Source organism: Triplophysa rosa, linkage group LG19 (assembly GCF_024868665.1).
Source record: "Triplophysa rosa linkage group LG19, Trosa_1v2, whole genome shotgun sequence".
Classification (NCBI taxonomy): domain Eukaryota; kingdom Metazoa; phylum Chordata; class Actinopteri; order Cypriniformes; family Nemacheilidae; genus Triplophysa; species Triplophysa rosa.
The window spans coordinates 356082-380630 of record NC_079908.1 but is presented as its reverse complement, the minus strand read 5'-3'; the positions used below and the strand labels follow the sequence as shown (position 1 = coordinate 380630).

Below are 24549 nucleotides of genomic sequence, written 5' to 3'. Positions count from 1 at the left end.
CGGAGATGCCGCTCTTTCTCACCTCATGACTCCTTATTCGGAGTTGATCTTCCTGTAAACCACCCACTGCAAACCCTCCACGATGCCTCTCTCAATTCCATCACTCAGGCCGTTTCCCCTAGGACCCTACAATCATATCTTACAGCATGGAAAAGTTTCAGGTCGTTTCACCAGGCTTTCAACATTCCCTTCCCCGATTTTTCTCTCCCCACCATCACCTCCTACATCTCCTTCCTCAACACTGCGAATTGCCTTCAGCCCAGCTCTATTAGAGGATACTTGAGCGGAATTCAGTTCTTCCACAAATTAATCTTCAACTCTCCATCAACAGCCATAACCAGCTCCCAAACATCCATGATCATCAAAGGCATACAGAGAGCCCAACCCACCCGTCCAGAAGCCAGGCGACCCATAACCCTGGAAATTCTCACCAAATGCATCTCCACCCTCTGCAAAGGATATCACTCCACGCACGTTGCCCGAACACTCGACGCCATGTTCACCTTGGCATTCTTCGGTTTTCTAAGATGCTCGGAAATCTCCACCACATCTAAATTTGACCCCTTAGTTCACCCAACTGTGTCTGACCTACTAGTACTGGATTCGGAGACGATATCATACACAATCAAGCAAAGCAAGACGGATCAAACCAGGAGAGGACATTTCATCTACATATTCAACCTCCAGTCACCAATCCAACCTTATCAGACCCTCCTAGCCTACCTTCACTTCAGGAAACCTCGGACCACAGCCGCATCAGATCCCCTCTTCGTCGACGACTCTAATCGCCCGGCCACACGCTTTTGGTTTCAAAAGCACCTCAAAGCCGTCCTGCTACAATCCGGCATCCCAGCAGACAACTTTTCCGGTCACTCCTTCCGCATAGGAGCAGCTACCACAGCCGCCAAAAAGGGCCTCTCTCAGCCACAAATCCAAGCGTTTGGTCCCTGGTCATTGGAAGCTTTCAGAAGCTACATCCGAACAGACCTCTCACTCATCAGGGAAGCCCATCGAACCCTCATTTCCCGTATCATCTAAGCAACTCCTCTGTCGCCTTGCAGAGGATCGAACCCCAACCACTTCAGCAGTATATTCCCCAGCGGGACACCTCACCATAGCAGCAATCACCAGCGCTTTGATGTGAAGACTTGTCGCTCAAGACCGCCTCTGCAGGGGCCAGCACTCGCATCTCGCGCTCCGCAGCGACAGACTTCACAGCTGAAGTCAGCAACGCCATAAATTATTTCCGAAGAGGCCAGCGCTTCCATCTCGAATGTAGAAATCAGCTTCACGAAGCCAGTATCGCCGCAGTGACCGCCCCCGCAGGGGCCCGTGCCTCCTCCCGTGCTCTGCCGCAGCAGTCACATCACATCTCCTATCCAATCCCTTCCAACCACCTCCCTGAAGCCAGTATCGCCGCAGCGACCGCCCCCGCAGGGGCCCATGCTTCCTCCCGTGCTCTGCCGCAGCAGTCACATCACATCTCCTATCCATTCCCTTCCAACCACCTCCTTGAAGCCAGTATCGCTACAGCGACTGCCCCCGCAGGGGCCCATGCTTCCTCCCGTGCTCTGCCGCAGCAGTCACATCACATCTCCTATCCATTCCCTTCCAACCACCTCCTTGAAGCCAGTATCGCCGCAGCGACCGCCCCCGCAGGGGCCCATGCTTCCTCCCGTGCTCTGCCGCAGCAGTCACATCACATCTCCTATCCATTCCCTTCCAACCACCTCCTTGAAGCCAGTATCGCTACAGCGACTGCCCCCGCAGGGGCCCATGCTTCCTCCCGTGCTCTGCCGCAGCAGTCACATCACATCTCCTATCCATTCCCTTCCAACCACCTCCTTGAAGCCAGTATCGCCGCAGCGACTGCCCCCGCAGGGGCCCATGCTTCCTCCCGTGCTCTGCCGCAGCAGTCACATCACATCTCCTATCCATTCCCTTCCAACCACCTCCTTGAAGCCAGTATCGCCGCAGCGACCGCCCCCGCAGGGGCCCATGCTTCCTCCCGTGCTCTGCCGCAGCAGTCACATCACATCTCCTATCCATTCCCTTCCAACCACCTCCTTGAAGCCAGTATCGCCGCAGCGACTGCCCCCGCAGGGGCCCATGCTTCCTCCCGTGCTCTGCCGCAGCAGTCACATCTCCTATCCAATCCCTTCCAATCACCTCCCTGAAGCCAGTATCGCCGCAGCGACCGCCCCCGCAGGGGCCCGTGCTTCCACCCGTGCTCTGCCGCAACAGTCACATCACATCTCCTATCCAATCCCTTCCAACTACCTACCTGAAGCCAGTATCGCAGCAGCGACCGCCCCCGCAGGGGCCCGTGCTTCCACCGGTGCTCTGCCGCAGCAGTCACATCACATCTCCTATCCTGTTCTGAGCTCGAGCCATTTTCGAGCCCGGCGCACTTGCCTTGACCCGGGTAGAGTGCTCCGAGCTCGTAGCCCGCTCCCTGTTCAGCACGCCAAATACGCATAAACAGTATACCCATGCTCTATCATTACTATCCCTGCAACATAGCTGTTTATCTGCGCAGGTGAACTCGTGAAGTTATTGTTTATACAGAAGTTGAGGCTGCTCATTGTCATCTGCGTAATTGTCATGTGATGGGGCTTGACAAATCAGTAAAGGTTACACAGTGATTCAGAAGAACCAATCCGGGAGCGAATGTAGGCAGCAGCACCTTTTCTTACGTTTTCGTAAGTCTGCATTTTGGTCCTCCAACACTGAAATGCAATTCCAGAGTTTTCAAACTTCAACTTCAACTGCTTTCAGAGGCATAAGTTTACGAGAGTCGAAAACTGTAAACCGAACAGATGATCAGTTCTCAACATTACACACTGACTAACGTTGAAATAATGATATATAATCAAAAGCATAATATTTTCAGCAATCGTGGTATAATTTTATAGTCTTTGAACATGTATGAAATGTCATCATAAATGAGGCTCACTGTTATTATACTGGCAGGGTGTATATACATACATCTGATTTAGAAAATAGATTACGTTTGTAAAATAGAAGAGGTGAATTTCAGCTCAGTTACAAATAGCCACATTAAAATCTATTAAAGCAAAAAAAGTATTTTAGTATTAAAACGCAGAAGTCCTTACTCTCTATTAAGGTTCAATAGCGCTGCAGCAAAGTGAGAGCTGTGTTCCAAAGCTGTGTCCAATAATATGAGTGAATTCAGACACTTGTTTTGTCCGATACTGCTCACTCATTCGCCCTTCATTATTCACTATATAGCGAATTACATCTGAGTCCATTTCATGGGGAATGTTACAAAACATAACGTCTACCTTATTTCACATCTGCGTGGCTTTACGAACAACGCTCATTTTAATGCAGATCAGGCTTTCCAAGGGTTTACATGTTTATGCACTGCCTACAAAATCTGATCAATAGAGACCTCTGCTATGAACTCTAAAGTGCAGATGAAAATCATTATAGATGGCTGAAATGTGCAAAGCTACATCTAATGACAATAACATCTGTGTCAATATTAAATATAGGAGACTGACACAAAATATTAGTAGTAGAACAGTCTTTTTTATTTAGGACAATTTAACAGTTGTATCCTACTATCCTTTTACAATACACAAGTTTTACACAGTTCCATCAAAGGAGAAACTTCAAAAGCAAAGTCCAAATCTAATAATTGAAAATGCCAGTAGGGGGCGGCAAGTGACTGTCAGTAGTTGTTATAAGGCAGCATCTGTTAAATTTTCTTTGATTTATGACCCTTGACCTTTGACCTGTACAGGAGGGAGTTCAGCAGTCTCAGTATTGGGCACTTTAGCATGCTCCTAATTTGAAGACTAAGGTCCAGATTTACTAACAGCTTGCGGCAGCGCAAAAACATCTCTTTTGCCGTAAAAAACTACTGTGGGCATTTACTGAAGACACACAGTAAAATTAGCACTGAAAATGCGTGGACACGGCTGTTTTTGCAACTGACCTTATTGCATATAGAGCTGTCAAAGGATTAAGCATGATGAATTGCATCCAGAATAAAAGTTTGTGTTTACAGAATATATGTCTATGTTCTGTGCATATTAGTTTTGTAATAATAAACACATATATAGATAAATGTATGTGTATGTTTATTTGTTTATGAATACAAAATTAATATGCACAGTGCATAGACATTTATTATGTAAACACAAACTTTTATTCTTAATGCGATTAATCGCTTGACAGCCTTATGCATTTGTAGGAGTTTCCTCTTTAGACACAAACTTTATGGGAGGAGAGTATGAATCATTGTGATTTACTAGGGTTTGCGCTTGTCACTGTGCTGTTATTTGCATCTTTATTTAATGCCCAAGAAAAGCATGTCTTAAACCCTGCACTGCTCTTGGTAGATTGCGTTGGTCATTATAATGGGAATGAGATATTGCACCTGTGAGCTTTGTCAGTCAGATATTTCCACTCCCATCACCACTATTTTGCTCTGTTTAAATCTGGCCCTTAAAGTCCGGGTAGAGACAGAGTACAAGAGTAGCTTCTATACACATTATAAATGTAAAAAATTGTATTGCAGAACAATACTTTACAAATACACTTTACAAACTGAACTACAGGGGCGGACTAGGACAATAATTCAGGCCGGGAATTTAACTCCATTCCAGGCCACGTCCGCTGCTGCCGTCACCCTCTTCATGTAATCCACCGGACTGCTAATCTTGTAGGCTAACCCTATCAGTTGCTGTAACAGATAGACTACCAGACCGATTATAAATGAGTAAATAAATGAACCCTCAAAAACTCGGACTAGGAATAGTATCAATACTACCACACCAGAGACAAATATAAAATAGGCTTCTTAAAAAGGGATAATGAGAGATACACATTCAAATAAATTTAACAAAAGCTACAACAGTGTAAAAGCGGATTTTTACTTCTGCATCAGACCTACGCCGCAGGCAACATATTGGTTTTTGTTGATACGTCTGCGTTGTTGTCCGCTTCGACATGCAATGACCACTAGTCGTCAGTGTCTTCGACAAGAGCCAAAGAAGAAGAAGCGTGTTGTGTACGTTGACGGAGAAGCATCTTTTGTTTTTTTGTTGCAGAACTTAACTTGTTAATTACAGATAAACAAATAATTGACTATTATAAAACTAATAATTAATTCGGAAAAGCGTATGAATAAATGTGACGCTATCGCTAAGTTTTCTGACCTGAGGGAGGGGTTCAAGCATGACGCGTAGTTACATTTTTGGAGAGGTGCGCATCAGGCTACATACACGGCTCAGCATAGGCAACGGCGTAGGTTTGACGCAGAACCATAAATGACCCTTGAGTAACAGATAACAATGTTCACTCACTGATGGCATAAGTACAGACCAGTAAGAGTAAAAAGTAAGTAATTAGCACTAGTACACCAGTAGGCGGCGCAGTAGCTCACTGCTCTCTGCCATCCTGTCAATTATGTCATCTTTATTAAGTTCCATAAGAATCTTCTTCTCTTTTGATTCCCGTCAAAAGGAATGCTTCAAGGTTCTCTTGTATGAGGGAGGTTCTCAGACGGATCTTTACTAACTTCAGGATGGAGAAGGTCCTCTCACATGAATGCTGAGTAATAGATAGTGTGAGGAGGAACTTGTAGCCCAAACCAATGATGTGATAAGCATCAGTAAGCAGATCGTACCGAGACAAGAGGAGATGGCAGCGTATTGGACAGTTTTTGCACGTGGAACAACTTCTGCTCACAAACTCCACCCTTTCATCAGGAACCTCAGAGCCTTACCCGGTTTCATAACTAGACGCAGCACTCCTAATGTTGTAGTTCTCCATTAGTGATTGTTTCAGTCTTTCCCATTGCTGTTTAAAGCTGATCAGTTTAGCTTGCAATGTCTCAACACTGGCAAGTTCATCAAATTGCAGTAGACATTTGCTGAGCTCCTTCATGAGTGTCTCTGGAATGCCTTTTTTCTGATTTTAGGGAAGTTCCTTGGATCCATGCAGGAGACATTTGGACACACAGCACTGCATTTCTGCATAACGACTCCATAAAGCTTTCAATAACAGTATCCAAGATCACACTGTGGATGTTGATTTTGTAAAGGATGTCTGCATTAACAATGGGCTCATCTTGTGCCATTTCACCTGGTTCCCTCTTGTGTTGTCTAATTCTCTTCTCTGGCAGAGAGAGAGCAGTCTGAACTTCAGCATCACTGTCCTAAAGCTTCTCCAGAATGCCATTGGCCCACTCAACAAAGTCATCTGCTGCCCTCTTCACACCCTCAAAGTTCCGGGCACACTTTCTCAAGCTATCCTCTGTTCCTGTCACCAGGTGCTGTGCTGAAACAATATCCATGCCACTTGTTTGTAAATATTTAGAGAGAGGTGTTGTTTGCTCAAATATCCCAAGGAAAACCATCATCTGTCAGTATGGTTTCATTCTTTTGGAGAGCAACCGTGTAGCCTTGGGACTTGTTTCGGATGACAGGTTTCATGGGCACTTTTCAGTTTTTTCCATAGTGATGATCAGATCTGTGTAAAGGCAAAAGTATAGTCGCCGCCCAAATGATGTAATATTGAAAAAATGTTAAATCAGCCGAGTCCACTCGGTGATGTACTGCGCATGTGTCGAACTTGTCTTTCTGCGCTTAATCACGATTTGAGTATGCTCAAGAAGCTGAGCGGACGCATTTGTGCGCGAGACGGACGCGGAACGTCAAGTATACCCGGCCCTTAAAGTGCATGATCAGGCTTTGCAAACCTTCCCATTGCTTTCCTCAAGGCCTCATCTTTGGCCCACCAAGCATGTTTCACCAATTACACCAAGCTGTCTGTGTCCCTTGTCACTGTTTTCCTCCCATAGCTTCATGCACTTGTAAGAATCGCGAATGAACACTGCAATGACGTTCAGTAGTGAGAAAAGGGACTCACTTGCCACAACAACCCCTGTAGTGTCAGCTAGCACAAGGTTAAGGACACATATGGTGTTACTCGGTTAGGTGATGCTCCTGTGAGGAATGCAGAAAAAACCTTTATACTGTCCCTGCATGTTAGCAGCTCCATCTGTTGCATTACCAACACACTTTTTGATGTCTATGTCCATCTTCTTCAGGGTCTGTTTCACAAGCTCCACAAAGTACTGTCCAGTCGATGACTTGCTGTCAATGACCGCAAAGAGTTTCTCATGGACAACATCAGTAACATATCGCAGAACTACTGCACACTGGTCTTTCGATGTTAAATCCTGTGTTGTGAACATCTCTGGCTTTCTCAATTCAACAGCATTCTTTTTGTTGAATCATATTTTTTCAATTACTTTATTTACTGTTGGTTTAGACATCGTATTTACAATGCACCCTCTACCTTTAGTTTTCATCTGCTTCTGTCTCTTCTCAATACAATCACTAACATGTTCTTGTAGGCTGATATTATACTTTCTCAGCAATAATATAAGCTCATGTTTTCAAGGTCATATGTGCAGTAGCTTCATAGCTGTGCCCCCTGTAGCTTAGCTCAGATTTACCAATAACTTTCAAAGTCAATCACACGTTCCAAGGCCTGCCTCTTCTTTCTAACTTGGTCTTGATGAATGCTCATTTGCCTATCAGTCAGAAAGATTTGGATGTCTGCTTTGCTGACTCTAAGAAAGAAGGCACTTTCTCTATGAATCTTGCTTCTCTCATGTTCACGTACTCTCTGATGGGCATGTTTCCAGGCCTGCCTAACTTTTTTGACAAATAACCGTTTTGCAAATGCAAGACATACTGAGCAGAACAGGGAGTGATTACCTTCATTGTATGTCCGTCATTTTCTGTTTGTGCCCTCTTTTGAGTGGGATACATCAGGAATGACTCTTTGAGTTGTTTGAATTGGACTGAGGACAGGCAAAATAATCAAGTGGGTTATCAAGGCTTTCACTCTCTTTCGTCTTCCCTGAATCTCTCTCCATCTCACTCTGCACATCTTGTTACTCTGCGATATTAAATAAACACGTTCAATAATCTGTACTTAGATTAATTGTGCAGCCATCAATTTGTATGTCCTACTGATGATCTCATAAATCATAAAAGCACATAAAAGAGCATAGCCTGCATGTTTAGTTTTGCTTAGCTTAAACTTTACCTGAAGGTTCCTGCTCTGACTCAAATGCTGAACTGTAAACCACCTCTAGTTCAGCAGGAGCACTTGCAAAACTAGTGCTTTCTTCACCACCTTAAAAAAAAACGCATTGTAAGCTAGATATTGTAGATTACTGTGAGGGACACTAAGACCCAACAATCTCTAAAATGTCTCTAAAATGGAAAGATTTGGCACCAGAATGTACTGTATCCCCATCTCTAAAACAATGTGCTGGTTTGTCATTTTCTAAGATTTTGCAACATGCTCTTTTAAAACTTCTATCGTTCTATCCACAAAGTGGACTTAATAGGTGATAGCTAGCTTGCCATGCTGTAGATGCGCGTGCTTGTGTGTGTAGATAATTCTTTTTTATTTATAAAAAAAAATCTTGACCCTCCAACACTCTATCTACTTGTTTTATTTTATTAGTTTTATACAAATCTTGGCCTACTTACACTAGCACTCTCTATTCTATATCTATTCTATCTACTTTTTATTTATTATAAAAAAACCTTGATACATGCTTTGCGCTATAAACAAGACTTGTCACAAAACAGCACTTACAAACTGTTGCTCATTTGTTGGTTTAATTTTATCTATTGTAATTCGCTTTGGATAAAAGCGTCCTTCTGCTAAATGATTATTTAAATGTCATGTAATTCTGACTGACCTGCTCCCTTGCTCCATTGCTCGAGCAGGATCGAGCTCGAAAAAATAAAATGGCAGCCAAGAAGCCGGTTGGAGCACAGTTTTGTATAAATTGTTGGACTTTAAAGGCAGTCCTGCATGCTCAAAAATTTGCACAGAGACATTCTCTAAAATTAAACAGAAGTTTTATTATCAGATGTAAAAAGGTAACAAAGCTTTGGGTTGTCAGACGATCTCCTCACTCCATAAAAAGCCAACAACCCCAAAATATTCAAAAACACCCATATTTATAAAGTATGTGACGTCGCTCATATCTTCTGACTCCTCCTCTGCCTTTTAAGGAGTGCTGCTCCGTTTCCACCAATCACCGTGAAGTCCTTTTTCTTAGTTCCTGTAAAATAACATTTCAAAACGTATATCCTGTGGTCAATCGCCAGTCCTGAGGAATGTTCTCCAGGACAGTTTCTTTTTGGGGAGCGGTCTCCTAGAAACAGTTAATTGTGGCCGGACAACATACCAACATTCTTAACATTATTTTAGTAAAAAGAAAACACTTAATCATCTAATACTTTTTATTATGTAGCGTTGTTTCTTAATCCTATGATTCATTAAAACACATCACAACTCATGATTATACTTAAAACATATGCAGTGGATTGATACATAACATTTTTATGTGAAAAACACTCTTTGTGTGTGTGTGTGTGTGTGTGTGTGTGTGTGTGTGTGTGTGTGTGTTGATCTAGATAATTTATGGCTCCAACCCCCATTTGCCACAGTAACTATTTTACTGAGTAAGATAGCAAGCACATGACAAAAACACATAGCTTAATGATTTAATGAAAGAAAACACTTATTGATTATATTGATATTTAAATCATACTTTTATCTGAAAAATATTCCACAAAATTTAAGTTTCTTTCTTTCTAACTTTATGATTCTAGCAAGAAATTAGTTTTGAGTTTTTAAATATTGACTTTTTGCAAAGACACTTTCTATTATAATTAAATAGAAATCGTTAGCTGCTATCACTGACAAATGTTTTAGCTACCTAAAATCTGAAAAGTCTCAATCATCCATTGGCAGAGGGAAACAAGCAATTCAATTCAATCAAATTTAATCTATTTATAACAGTTTACCAATTGACATTGTTCCAATAGCAGCTTGTACAGGCAATAAGACAAAACAACTAAAAGGTAAACAGAGCACAGTGCATTTGGTGTTATATACACTCACCTAAAGGATTATTAGGAACACCATACTAATACGGTGTTTGACCCCCTTTCGCCTTCAGAACTGCCTTAATTCTACGTGGCATTGATTCAACAAGGTGCTGAAAGCATTCTTTAGAAATGTTGGCCCATATTGATAGGATAGCATCTTGCAGTTGATGGAGATTTGTGGGATGCACATCCAGGGCACGAAGCTCCCGTTCCACCACATCCCAAAGATGTTCTATCGGGTTGAGATCTGGTGACTGTGGGGGCCATTCTAGTACAGTGAACTCATTGTCATGTTCAAGAAACCAATTTGAAATGATTCGAGCTTTGTGACATGGTGCATTATCCTGCTGGAAGTAGCCATTAGAGGATGGGTACATGGTGGTCATAAAGGGATGGACATGGTCAGAAACAATGCTCAGGTAGGCCGTGGCATTTAAACGATGCCCAATTGGCACTAAGGGGCCTAAAGTGTGCCAAGAAAACATCCCCCACACCATTACACCACCACCACCAGCCTGCACAGTGGTAACAAGGCATGATGGATCCATGTTCTCATTCTGTTTACGCCAAATTCTGACTCTACCATTTGAATGTCTCAACAGAAATCGAGACTCATCAGACCAGGCAACATTTTTCCAGTCTTCAACTGTCCAATTTTGGTGAGCTCGTGCAAATTGTAGCCTCTTTTTCCTATTTGTAGTGGAGATGAGTGGTACCCGGTGGGGTCTTCTGCTGTTGTAGCCCATCTGCCTCAAGGTTGTGCGTGTTGTGGCTTCACAAATGCTTTGCTGCATACCTCGGTTGTAACGAGTGGTTATTTCAGTCAAAGTTGCTCTTCTATCAGCTTGAATCAGTCGGCCCATTCTCCTCTGACCTCTAGCATCAACAAGGCATTTTCGCCCACAGGACTGCCGCATACTGGATGTTTTTCCCTTTTCACACCATTCTTTGTAAACCCTAGAAATGGTTGTGCGTGAAAATCCCAGTAACTGAGCAGATTGTGAAATACTCAGACCGGCCCGTCTGGCACCAACAACCATGCCACGCTCAAAATTGCTTAAATCACCTTTCTTTCCCATTCTGACATTCAGTTTGGAGTTCAGGAGATTGTCTTGACCAGGACCACACCCCTAAATGCATTGAAGCAACTGCCATGTGATTGGTTGATTAGATAATTGCATTAATGAGAAATTGAACAGGTGTTTCCTAATACTTTCTTTATTACATGAAGCAAGATCATTATAATAAATAATATCTAATAAATAAATAAATAAATGCAGTCTCCCGGTGAGCAAGCCAACACTGCACTGCTCTGCTGTGGCGAGGAACCCAAACTCCAATGATGAATAATGGAGAAAAAAAAACCTCGGGAGAAACCAGGCTCAGCCGGGAGGGCCAGATCTCCTCTGACGTGTCATAGCTGCACTCAGTGACCCCGACCAAAGCCACCGAGCAACGTCCACGAAGAACAGGGAGAGCCCACGAGCCGCGACCCAGGAAGCCCCACCCGCCGAAACCGTGCAGGTCCAACCCGGTCCCATTCCGGATCAACAACAGACAACAGAGGAACAACCAGGGAAAAGTAGTAATGGCATAATTAACTTTATTCCTCTGTTGTCCGACATCGACCACAAAACAAGACCAACCAGACCAGACCCACACAGTCCCAACAAATGAAACGCCCCGAACCACAACCAACAAGCCCCCCCACTCCCTACAACACCCACCCAGCTACCTCCAATCAAAGTCACTGAGTGCAGCCATAACTTCAAACTGCTGTCGTGTGATGTAAGTTTAGCATTAAATACCAAGTATTGTAAATTTAGCATTTATGTGACAGGTAGTCCGTCTTTGCTCTCGGTTGGGGATGGAATTGTCTGAGCTGGGCCGGCCAGATGGTCGCCTTTTTCTTGGGTGGTGATGGAATTGCCTTGGATGGAGCTGGATGGTCAGTCAGTCCGCAGGCTCTCGCAGGAGGATGGACGGGATTTTCCGATGTAGCTGGCGTAATCTCTAGTTGTGGATGGGCATATGAGTTCATCTGGGCCTGGGGAATCTCTCCCTACCTCGGGATGGGCATCCCGAGGCGAGGGCAGAAACAGAAAGAGAATAATTAGCGTAGCTGCTGTTCATTAGCTATGTATTAGTGAATGCTTGGCTGAAAAGATGTGTCTTTAATCTAGATTTAAATTGGGAGAGTGTGTCTGACCCTCGAATAGTATCGGGGAGGCTATTCCAGAGTTTAGGTGCTACGTATGAGAAAGCTCTACCCCCTTTGGTGGATTTAGTTATTCTAGGTGTTATCAAAAGTCTGGAGTTTTGAGATCTTAGAGAGCGTGATGGGTTGTAGTGTGTAGAAGCTCTGTTATGTAGGTAGGGGCTAAACCGTTTAAGGCTTTATAAGTAATTAAAAGAACTTTAAAGTCAATACGATACTTAATGGGTAACCAGTGAAGGGTTGATAACATTGGGGTTATGTGATCGTATTTTCTGGACCTGGTTAGAACTCTGGCAGCTGCATTCTGAACTAACTGTAGTTTGTTTATTGATGCTGCAGGACAACCACTAAGCAGTGCATTACAGTAGTCAAGTCTTGAGGTCACAAATGCATGAATAAGCTTCTCTGCTCAGCCACACATAAAATATTTCTGCAATTTGGCAACATTTCTAAGGTGGAAGAAGGCTGTTTTTGTGACATTTGAGATGTGATTTTTAAATGACAGGTTGCTGTCTAATATAACGCCAGGTCTTTAACTGTATTTGTTGGAGTAACAGTGCAGCCTTCAATTTGCAGGTCATAATCCGAAATATTCTGCTCACGTGTCTTTGGTCCGATAAGTAATATTTCTGTTTTATTAGAATTTAAAAGAAGGAAATTACAAGTCATCCAATGTTTATATCGTCGATGCACTCTGCCAATTTGGATAGTTGGAAGGAATCATCTGGTCTTGATGAGATATATAGCTGAGTATCATCTGCATAACAGTGGAAGCTAATTCCATGTTTTCTAATAATGTTTCCAAGGGGCAGCATGTATATGGAGAATAGCAAGGGTCCTAAAACCGATCCCTGAGGTAATCCATAATTTACTTGCGTTAGATTTGATGATTCCCCATTTAAATGGACAAATTGATGTCTGTCTGATAAGTAAGATCTGAACCATTGTAGTGCCTGTCCCTGAATACCGGTATAATTGTGTAAGCGATCTAGAAGTATTTTATGGTCTACAGTATCGAACGCAGCACTAAGGTCGAGCAGGACTAGGAGTGAGATGTTACCTTTATCTGATGCTATAAGCAGGTCGTTTGTAATTTTAACGAGCGCAGTTTCAGTACTATGATGCGGTCTAAAGCCTGACTGGAATTTTTCGTGTATGTCATTATTTTGTAAGAAAGAGCACAACTGAGTGGACACTACTTTTTCTAGTATTTTAGACAGGTAAGGGAGATTTGAAATCGGTCTATAGTTTCCTAGTTCATTGGGGTCTAAGTTTGGTTTCTTGATAAGAGGCTTAATGACGGCAGTTTAAAGGGTCCTGGGACATGGCCTAGATTAATTGACGAGTTGATAATGTTATAAATGGGCTCAATTGCAACGGGTAATAACTCTTTTAATAATTTAGTTGGTATGGGATCTAATAAGCAAGTTGTAGGTTTAGATGTTGCAATAAGTTTAATTAAATCTTCCTGTTTTATAGGTGAAAAACACTGTAGCCTTTCTTTTGGGGCGATGGTTGGTACTAATTTATAGGACAGACTTGGAGGTTGAGTTTTTACTATTTTGTCTCGTATGTTTTCGATTTTCTCTGTAAAAAAATTCATGAATTTCATGAATCCTGGTGCTCTTCAGCTCCGCCCTGATGCTCTGCTGCCCCACCAAGTTTATAAGTATAATATCATAAATGGAACAGTTCTGCTGTACTGTAGCTCTCTTAAATGTTTTTTTTTATTCTTTAACAGTTGATATGACATTACAGAACACTACCACTGTTTTGCACACACAAAACACTGCCCAATATGACAACATCGACTTGTTTCTTTAAACATGTTTTGTTGTAACAGCAAATCACCTTTGACATTTCCCACGTTGTCCTTTAACATACAGCATGTATAAAGTATTGTTCACAAATGATGTGTGTTGATTTAAACACAAGAGCAATTTTACTGATGAATGTGATGATCAGAAATTCTGTATGTATTTAATACACATTGATTTCATTGTTTATATCAGTTATTTTTCCTGTCTTGGTTTAAATGTGCTGTGTGCAATTTATTTGGAGGATCTATTGACAGAACTGCAATGTAATATACATAACTATGTGTTCAGAGGTGTTTAAAGGCTTTACATAATTAAAGGTGGGGTGTCCGATTTTCTTAGCCATTGTTGATGTTCAAATCACCAAAACAGACACACCCCTACCCCCATCTTTCACTTTTGTCAGTGCTCTGCTCGACTAATGTCCATCCTGTGCACTGTGCACCTTACTGCTAATTGGTTACAAGGTTGTTTTGGTACTCAGCCCAACTTTGTCTAAACAAGCGTAATTCGGAAATCGGACACCCTATCTTAGAATTTCTATCTACATACACCGCGGGTCCCCCTGCATAGAATTCAAAGTCAAGTCAAAGTCTGCTTTACTGTCAATTCTGCCACATGTACAGTACATACATATAGAGCAGTGGTTCTCAAAATCAAGTACCACCTTTAATAAAATGAGTTGTTCCAAGTACCACCTAATGACCGCCATAGAAAACACATGAATAAACACTCAAATTAATAGTCGAGCTGTGAATCTTTCTCTTTACACCTCGTCCTCCAATTCTAACGTATTATTAAAAATACAAACACTTTTTTATTTACCAGCTGTTTTCAAACTAAATAACATGTTTTTTTCCATGTTTTTCAAGTTAGTCAGCAGTAATAGTGGACACAAAACACTTTTCTGTAGTGCACTGTAAACAGGGCTCTGTAAATGACTATTATGGGGGCTTTATTAACTTTGTGGCGACTTGCAGAAAGACTACAAACTTATATTAAATAAGTTTCTTTCACCCCACTGACTGACACTGAAGTCACCAGACTTCTCTCCAGCCACCCCATTACCTGTCCCCTTGACCCAATCCCCTCCCATTTCCTTCAGGCCACATCCAGCACACTTACTCCTGCACTCACACACATCATCAACACCTCCCTGCTCACCGACACTTTTCCATCCACATTTAAACAGGCCCAGGTCACGCCCCTACTTAAGAAACCCACATTGGACCCCTCTACTACCGACAGTTACAGACCTGTCTCTCTCCTCCCATTTATTGCAAAAACACTTGAAAGGGCAGTTTTCAACCAGGTGTCTTCCTACCTTTCCCAGAATAAACTACTGGATGACAAGCAGTCTGACTTCAAAACAAACCACTCCACTGAGACCGCACAATTATCGGTCACAGAAGCACTGCGGCTAGCCAAGGCGGAATCTAAATCCTCGCATTCTGCTACACCTATCTGCAGCGTTTGACACTGTCAATCACCAGATACTGCTAGCAACCCTGTTATCTCTAGGAATCTCAGGCTCTCCTCTCTGCTGGTTCAAATTTGACCTCTCCAGCAGATCCTTCAGGGTGTCATGGAGGGGCTCGCTGTCCACTGCTCACCACATGATCACTGGGGTCCCTCAGGGATCGGTGCTTGGTCCGCTGCTTTTTTCCATCTACACGACATCCTTGGGACCCATCATACGGGCACACGGCTTCTCCTACCACTGTTATGCTGACGACACCCAGATCTACATCTCGTTTCACCCAGACGATACCACTGTAGCAGCTCGCATTACAGCCTGCCTAGAAGACATCTCAGCTTGGATGAAAGAGCATCACCTCCAGCTGAACCCGGCCAAGACAGAACTACTCGTGTTTCCGGCACACCCCACGGTGCAACACGATCTCACCATCCAACTTGGCAATACCACAATCGCTCCTTCCAAAACAGCCAGGAACCTCGGAGTCATATTTGACGAACAGCTGTCCTTCAATGATCACATTGCGAAGACAAACGCGGTCATGCCGATATGCCTTATTCTACATTAGAAAGGTTAGACCCTATCTCACTGAGCATGCGGCACAACTCCTTGTCCAGGCCCCAGTAATCTCAAGGTTGGACTACTGCAATACTCTCCTTGCTGGTCTTCCTGCAAAGGCTATCAAACCGCTCCAGCTGGTTCAGAACGCAGCAGCACGCCTCGTCTTCCAACAGCACAAAAGGGCTCATGTGACACCCCTTTTCATCTCCCTCCACTGGCTACCGGATGAAGCCCGTATCAGATTCAAGTCACTAATGCTTGCCTACAGCATCGGTTCCCAACAGGGGGGTCCCGGCCCACAAGGGGGCCTCAGCGAGCTCTGTGGGGGTCGTGTCATATTTTTGAAAAGTGTTGAGCAGTGAGCATTAAGGAGAACGATCATATTACTTTAGCTAATTTTATCCATGATCCCCTGGCTGACCAAAAAATGGACAAATTTTTAATTCGTCCTCCACAAAAATGACCGAGTCCCACTGCTTCACCTACAGCAGCTGATAGTAATGACCCAGGCATACTGGACCCAGGTGAGGAAGCTACCACCAATTTGTGTCGCAGTTTTAGCAGTGCTAGCAATACTGGAAATACGAAATGCCGGAAATACCAAGATCGTTACCTGAACTACGGTTTTATTTCATTTTCTCGTAGCAAAGAGTCCCTGCTACAGTGCATTATCTCTGCGCCAAAGTCCTTGCTAACGAATGCATGAGGCCGTCCAAACTAATGAGACATTTACAGACAACTCATCCTCAATACCGCGACAAGCCCAGGACATTTTTTGAGCGCAAGGCAAAAGAAATGACACAGTCCCAAAATGAGATGAGGGAAGTCACAGCTACTGACAAGAAACTTAAAAAAATATCGTATACAGTTGCTGAAAAAATCGCCAAAGCAAAGAATGGGCATACAATTGCAGAAACTTTGATTTTGCCATACGCAACAGAGATTGTCAAGGAATTATTTGGAGAGGATAAATCAAAACAATTGGCTAAGATACCATTATCAAATAATACGGTCAAACGTCGAATCGCAACAATGTCAGAAGATGTGAGGGGTCAGCTTTCTGTGCGACTTCGTGGTAATAACTTTGCACTTCAAATAGACGAGTCTACCGACGTGTCAAAAATGGCACAACTCCATGCATACGTTCGTTATTTGTTTTGTTTTGTAAAGAGCTCCGTACCACGACGACGGCAAACAATATTTTTGAAACTTTGGATAATTTCATGAGATCAAATGAGCATTGACCGAATTATTACTCACTACAGCAGCAATCCTCACACTGATTGATAAAGCCCCACAAATAACATGCAAGTATTGAGGTGCCAGACAGCAGTCATTTTGTAATAGCCTATATTCATTCTTTTTTTCTTACACACCAATATGAATACTTATATTTTTGATATTGCATTTCAAATAAGGCCAATTTATAGGCTACTCGTATAGGCTTACATTTATAAATTACAAATGGCCTCCTGGTCTTCTGATGATTTGGTTATTGTATTTTAAATATTATATATAGGCTATTATTTGTGCATAAACATATCTGGTTATAGTAATAAACATACCGTTTGTTTGAAAACAACATTTTTTTGTCATCCTTGCTGCAAGCTTACAAGAGCGATAATATCATTAGATATGTGTAGGGGGCCCTAAAATATTTTTTGGGAAAAAGGGGGTCTCAGACAAAAAAAGGTTGGGAACCACTGGCCTACAGGACTATCACTGGATCTGCACCGGCATACTTTCACACCCTCCTACACCCCATCAAGAACCCTGCGTTCAGCAAACCAGCGGCGTCTTGTAATGCCTTCCCATAAGGGCAGTAAATCGCTTTCCCGCTCATTCTCCTTCACAACTCCTTCCTGGTGGAACACTCTTCCTAACTCAGTCCGGTCAACCACATCTCTCACAACATTCAAAAAACTACTTAAAACCCATCTCTTCTGTGAATACTTGACAGACAAATGAAAAAAAAAACTCTCTAACCCTCTAACTCTAACCCTCTCTCTTTCTCTCAACAGGTAGTGGTCTAGCTTTTGTTGAAACTAGTAACTTTGTATTAGAAACTATTGCTCCTGCATGACATATCGCTTATTGCTCCCTGAACTCTTTGTAAGTCGCTTTGGATAAAAGTGTCTGCTAAATGACTAAATGTAAATGTAATATATAGAGTTTTCTGTCGTGTCATGTACCACCGGGGTCTCTTCAAGTATCACTAGTGATATGCGTACCACAGTTTGAGAACCACTGATAGAGAGGATTGAAATTGCGTTACTCGCAGACCTTTGGTGCATACAAATAACACTAACACAGAATAAAAAATATATAAAAAATACAGATAAATGCAGATAATATATATGTATAAAATACAACTATTACAAGCAGGGATATGTGCAGATGTGAGGTAGTGCAAAGAGCTTATCAGTCTGTTTAAAGTGACAAAGAGAGCAGGCTTTGTTTAACCTGTCAGAAGAGGTCGTTAAAGAGGGGCAGACCGATGCTGAATGAGGTAGTGAGCAGTCCAATGCTGCATAAAGCGACTAGTGCGGGTGAGTGTATGTTGTGGTGGGGGGGGTGGTTGGACCTGCAGATGAAGTCAGAGTTCAGTTGTGCATGGGGCAGGGGGGGGGGGCAGGGTTGGGAGGGAGTTTAGCTTCCTGACTGCCTGGTGGATGAAGCTCTCCTTCAGCCTGCTGGTCCTGGCCTGGAGACTCCGCAGTCTCCTCCCTGATGGCAGCAGCCTGAAGAAGCTGTGTGTCGGGTGGGTGGGATCACCTGCAATGCAGAGGACTTTGCGGGTGAGACGGGTAATAAATGTCCTGGAGGGAGGGGAGAGAGACACCAATGATCTTCTCAGCTGCTCTCACTATGCATTGGAGGGTTTTGCGGCAGGACGCGTTGCAGGCGCCATATCACACAGTTCACTATGTTGTTTCTACAGTAGCCCTAAACAGACAAACTGCTCTACAGAGCGTGCTTCATAACTATGTTATCTCCTTCGGCAAAAAGCCAAAACCTAATGACATCTTAAGTCTGTATCAGCCATCGTAGTGCTTCGAAATGGAGGGGTCGGGGTGGAGTGAGCCATTGGTTGCAGTTCACAACCTCACCACTAGATGGCACTAAATTTCATACACTGGACCTTGGCTGTATGAATCTGTACCTTAAAAACAAACTGTGGAACATATTGTCTATCTCAGATGCAGAGAAGCTACTTCATGCAATTATAGATGAGATTTGTGTAAAGCACTGTTAGGTTCTTGTCCTACCTGAACCCATTCCGAGTGGACCGCTGTCTAGTGTCTGTCGCTGGAGCACCTCTTGAGCTGAGAGAGTGACGTTTACCCACTCAACTCTCACATTATTCAAACAAACTACAGTTACGCAGCGGCTTGAGTTCTTATCAGATCATGCAAGTTCGATCATCCATATTGACTACAATATATTGCTTCTTACTTATGAAGCCTTAAACAGTTTAGCTCCTGCGTATTTAACAGATCTTCTAGCACGCTACAATTCATCCCACTCTTTAAGATCACAAAACTCTGGGCTTTTTGTATTTCCTAGGATATCAAAATACACCAAAGTTCACACATAGCTCCTCAACCGTGAAATGGTCGACACTCTTCAGGGTTCAGACTGAAAGTCTCTCTCTAAATATAAATCTAGACTATAGACACATCTCTTCAGCCTAGCATACACATGATTGCATCTCCTAACTTTGCATTCCAAGTTTATAGATAAACTAATAATTATCCTCTGCCTAAAATATCATCAACAGCAGCTACCGTACGCTAATCACGTCTTTTATTTGGTCTCCTCCTCGGGGTAACCAGTGATTACAGCAGCTCCAGGCCACAGAGACGGGAACATGACCCGACACAGCCCTGAACCGTGAATCAATTGTTTTAAATGTGTTTAGATTTCTTGTTTTTCTGTGTTTTATGTTTCTTCTACATTGTGTCTTCTGTAAAGCTGCTATGCAACAGTGTAAACTGTGAAGAGCGCAATGCAAATAAACTTGAATTGATATGAGCTTCTCTCCATTCATTGAGTAAAGTTTTTCCAGATGTAAAAATGCTTCCAGACGTTTGTGGTACTCTTGGGAATGGCTTGTTAGTCGTAAGGTCGCCGACACAATGACAGAGAAACACTCACGTCTGTTTCTACGTTTCCTTCAATCCGATCACAGTTAACCAACACAAGGCATTCAAAAGCACAAGGCACACCAGATTTCCAGTGATGGCGTTCATTAAAGTAAAGATTACAATGTTTGAGCTCTCATTCATTAGAGTAAAGAACGAGGCGTTTCAAAGATCGTTTAAGTTATAGGGGCAGTGTTGAGTAGTAACTCATGATCCTACAAACTTGACATGTTTTTCTAGTGACAAACTACTAGTACTGCTGTGCACTGGTGTAGTGTGACGTCACTGTAATGTGAAGTGATCCACAGCAAACATACACTCCTGAACTCATTTAAACAAATCACAAAACACACAAATGTGGATGCAAAAAATCTATTTTATTGAAATGTATTCGTTTCATCTAAATGACATTACGTCAGTGTGAAAATGTACGTATGGCCTCCTCATTTGTGCAAGAAACGCTTCAAACATGTTGGTGTGTGTAATGTAACTACAGTTTTTTTCTATTTCACTACTTTGCTTCAGTTTCAAAGTAGTTTTCCATGGCAAAGTATATTTGACATGAAGATGAGCAATCTTGTTCTTCAGGTTATTGTGCGATAGAACGTCATATCTGATCTCAATCTGACCAGTTTCATTTGAGATTAAAGACATTTATTAATATCATAAATTCAGCTTTTGTATTCTGACGTTTACACAAACACACACACACACACTGTTAATATATGAGGGAGACATCGGAAAGCTGACTCATTACAGACGAAATGTTTTCCAGCATGTGTTGAAGTCATCAGTTGTCTGCAGACAGAAATGCTGAGGCCTGATCCTCTGATGCATTCATTCCAATACAAATCTGACCGAACCAAAGCATTTCTGCTGTAACATCTTTGATTTCTAGCTGACATGGAAAGACAGACAAGTAGAACAAAACATCTGATACTCTTGGTATGGCTTTGCACAAACATTATTTTTATTTTTGGTGAGCAAGTGAAATGATTGTGTCTGAAATATGAAAGTTATTCTCCATTAGCAAGCAAAACGTCATGTGACTTAACTAGAGTGAATATCGTTTAGTGTTTGAAATGATGTCAACGTTTAACTCGGGCCATTTGTGGAACATATGAGTGAGCAAGTGAGTGACTGGAGGTGAACTGTCTGGAAGTCACTATAAAGGAAACCTTTACAACCTTATACAAACACTGAGCATTTTCACACAAACATCACACATTAAACTAAAACTTTATTAGTGAGTATATAATGTTGCCAGTTTAGGCACCGATACTCCATTAGCATAAAATCTGCTCTAGTTTTCTTAGTCATTTACATCACATTTACATAAGCAGATGATTTGATCCCAAGCGACTTACAAATGAGGAAGCATGAGGGCACATTTGGCCATTTGATTGTTGGATTAGTGTGAATCAGACTTTAACATGACTGCCTGTGACTTTCTATCAGTTCAGAACTTCTCTTAGCCCAGGATTTACTTTAACTTCTAACTCGGTTTCTAAATGAACCTGACAAGAAACGTGTCAACTTTGTGTCTTAAAAGTACTGATTGATTTGCAGACATTCCCTAAAAATGATTTCATTCAACTGTATTTGTAGTGCTTTTCTGAATGTGCATTGTCAAAAAGTGGCATGACAGAAAAAAGTTAGAATAAACATGAAGCATATTATTTAATATCATCTTATATTTGATATGAGATTTACAGTTTACATACCAAACAAGACAATGATAGATAACAGCAGTACATTATTTGTGTTGTCAAGAACTCACTGAAAGCGTGAGGACGAGTTCTGCTGTCTCACATGAACACAACACAAGAGAGATGTGTTCAGATGACACTTCTCATGGCTTATGTTAGTATAAACATATCATGAAGTAGCGTGCGTGTCTGATTCCTTTAACTCTACGAAAAGATGCCTCCAGCTGATCCTGTCCAAACAACACAACTGTTGACATGAGCCACACAATGGCCATATACTTCCTTTTGTGGTTTTGCCTTTTATGGCCTTCATCTTTTCATTTATTACCGTGTTGCAATAGCATCACAACACATGCTTGAGCAGTTCATTCCTCCAGCAAACAAAAAGCGGAGAGTCTGAACAAAGAGCTCATTGACAGAGTAAGAAGTGGAGTTTAACCTTCATTCAGTCATTTCATTCTCACGATATGTATAAATATATTCTCACAGCCGGAACACACTTACAGTATGTAAACTCAACTCACTTCTCTTCTGCTGTGTGGCCTCGTTCTCATGACAACACAAGTATTACTGGATATGATCAATCATTCAGAGGCTCTGTGTGACTGAGGTAAACTCTTAAGATTTTAGTTTGTGATTTGGGGAAATGCAAATGTTTTCACGTAAACGCACTGATGAATATTTTGTGATTATTGTTATGAAGCAGTCAGTTGTGTCATAGGAATAGTCAACCTGATCTCACAGTAAATGATGTTTAATTACCAAAGTTCGAGAGGAGCCGGAGCATATAATCAGCTCGGCTGGTCTGCCATCAGCAATCACCGCATCTACCCTATCGGCCAAAGCGAGCTCTCTTATAAAGAGACAAATCACCTTACCTGCTCCATCTCTTCAGATTAGCATCCCTCCTCCACCCCGGCTCCTCTCACAAAGCTCATTCTCCCGCAGGACCCCGGGGGGTGTGCTCTGGGCTTGCCCTGACCAGGGTAGAGTGCTCCGGGTTTGGATAGATCCGGCGAGCTCGGAGCCCGCTCCCTGGACAGCACGCCAAATACGCATAACGTTCAAACCCACGCTCTGTCATCATCCTCGCACCATTGCTGTTATCTGCTCAGATGAACTCGTGAATTCTTAACTATATGACGAGATGGCTCATTTGTATGAATTCATAAATTGTGAATCATACAAAAACGTACGATTACTAGAAAGAAAGCAATCCTGAAGCCCCACCCCTAATGTCACTGGCACCAAAGCAAAATGTGCAAATAAGATCGTACGAATTAGCCAAAATTAGCCAAATCGTAAACTAGTCCCGTTTTTCAGATGGAAATATTTGATAATGTGAGAAGAAAGACACGAGACTAATAATACAGTTTAGTGTTTTTATGGTTGACCAGTTTAACGGGACAGATGACCTCTGTGTACTGGTGCTGTCATTCATCACTTTTATTTGATTTGATTTGATTCATATCACAGGCACGCGGTTATTTATTTGGTGGGGCGGTGTTGCTGGGGTATGAAAGGTCATACAGCAGTGTTTTTTGTGTTAGATTTCATGCACAATATGGAACACAAGGTGAGGTTTAAATTCAAGTTCTAACAAGTCAGGTTGAAGTAATGATATGACTGTAAGTCTACAGGTGTGGAATCATTAGTATTATGATTATGTGTTATTTCACATGATTGAAATGAAAGTTACACTAACAAAAGAGACATGTTCACATGAACAACATTTATTTGATTGATGCAGGTAGTTCATGTCTCAAACAGACCTGAAAACATGCAGCATGATGTGTGTTAATCTGGTTAATCTTAAACTTATTAACTTCTGTTTAATGCTTAAATTTTCTCTCTTTACTGTTTGTCTGAGTCTTATCTACAGAAGCTTTTGTTCCATCTTGTAATGTGGAGCTTGAAGTCAATGACATGTCAAAGGATTGAAACAGATGAAACGATGAAGTTAACAGAAACTGTTTAGTTCTGTCCTGACACAGTTTTGAAATTATGTTAAATAAGATAAAATACACAGAGCTGTTTGTTGAAGAACATTATTGACTTGATCTGCTCATTTCACTCAACACACACACGCACACATGTGGGGACAGTCCATAGGCGTAATGTTACTGTACAAACTGTATATTTTATCGCCTAACCCAACCCCTAAACCTAAAGATCATAGAAAACATTTAGCATTTTTAGATTTTCAGAAATCGGTACGGTACAATTTATAAGCTTTTGTGCCCGTGGGGACCTCAATTTTTGTCCCCACAGTGGCACAAGTCCCCATGTGTTGGTGTGCATTCAGGTTTAGGTCCACACTAACATATAAAAAGGCCACACACACGCACGCACACACGCACACACACAATAGTTTTTTTTCAAGATTCAAGTTTATTGTCACTATACAAGTACAGCGAAATTTTCTGTTAAACGCAATGCTGATGTTGTCATCTGTTGTGTAAACTGTTGAGCATTGGTGTTAAATTGTGTGAATGTTGTCTCGTTGTGTTGTGCGTGTGTGTGTTTATAGGCTACAACACAGTAGAAGTTGTTGTTTGTTGTGTAGGATGCGCACGCGCGTGTGTTCGTTCGTGCCTCCGCCAGCTCAGAGCTCACTAATCTCAGCTCCTCCTCCTTGTCTCTCTCTCTCTCTCTCTCTC

At 42.2% G+C, this 24549-nt stretch overlaps 1 protein-coding gene across 1 annotated transcript; it reads left to right on the top strand.

Moving 5' to 3' along the window:
• Positions 1-1690, top strand: LOC130569722 (uncharacterized; the record flags this gene model as incomplete). The annotated part of the gene is made up of 1 exon (XM_057359525.1): positions 1-1690. A coding segment is annotated over one exon (1038 nt), but the record flags the coding sequence as incomplete, so codon positions are not given.
• Positions 1691-24549: the final 22859 nt, after the last annotated feature.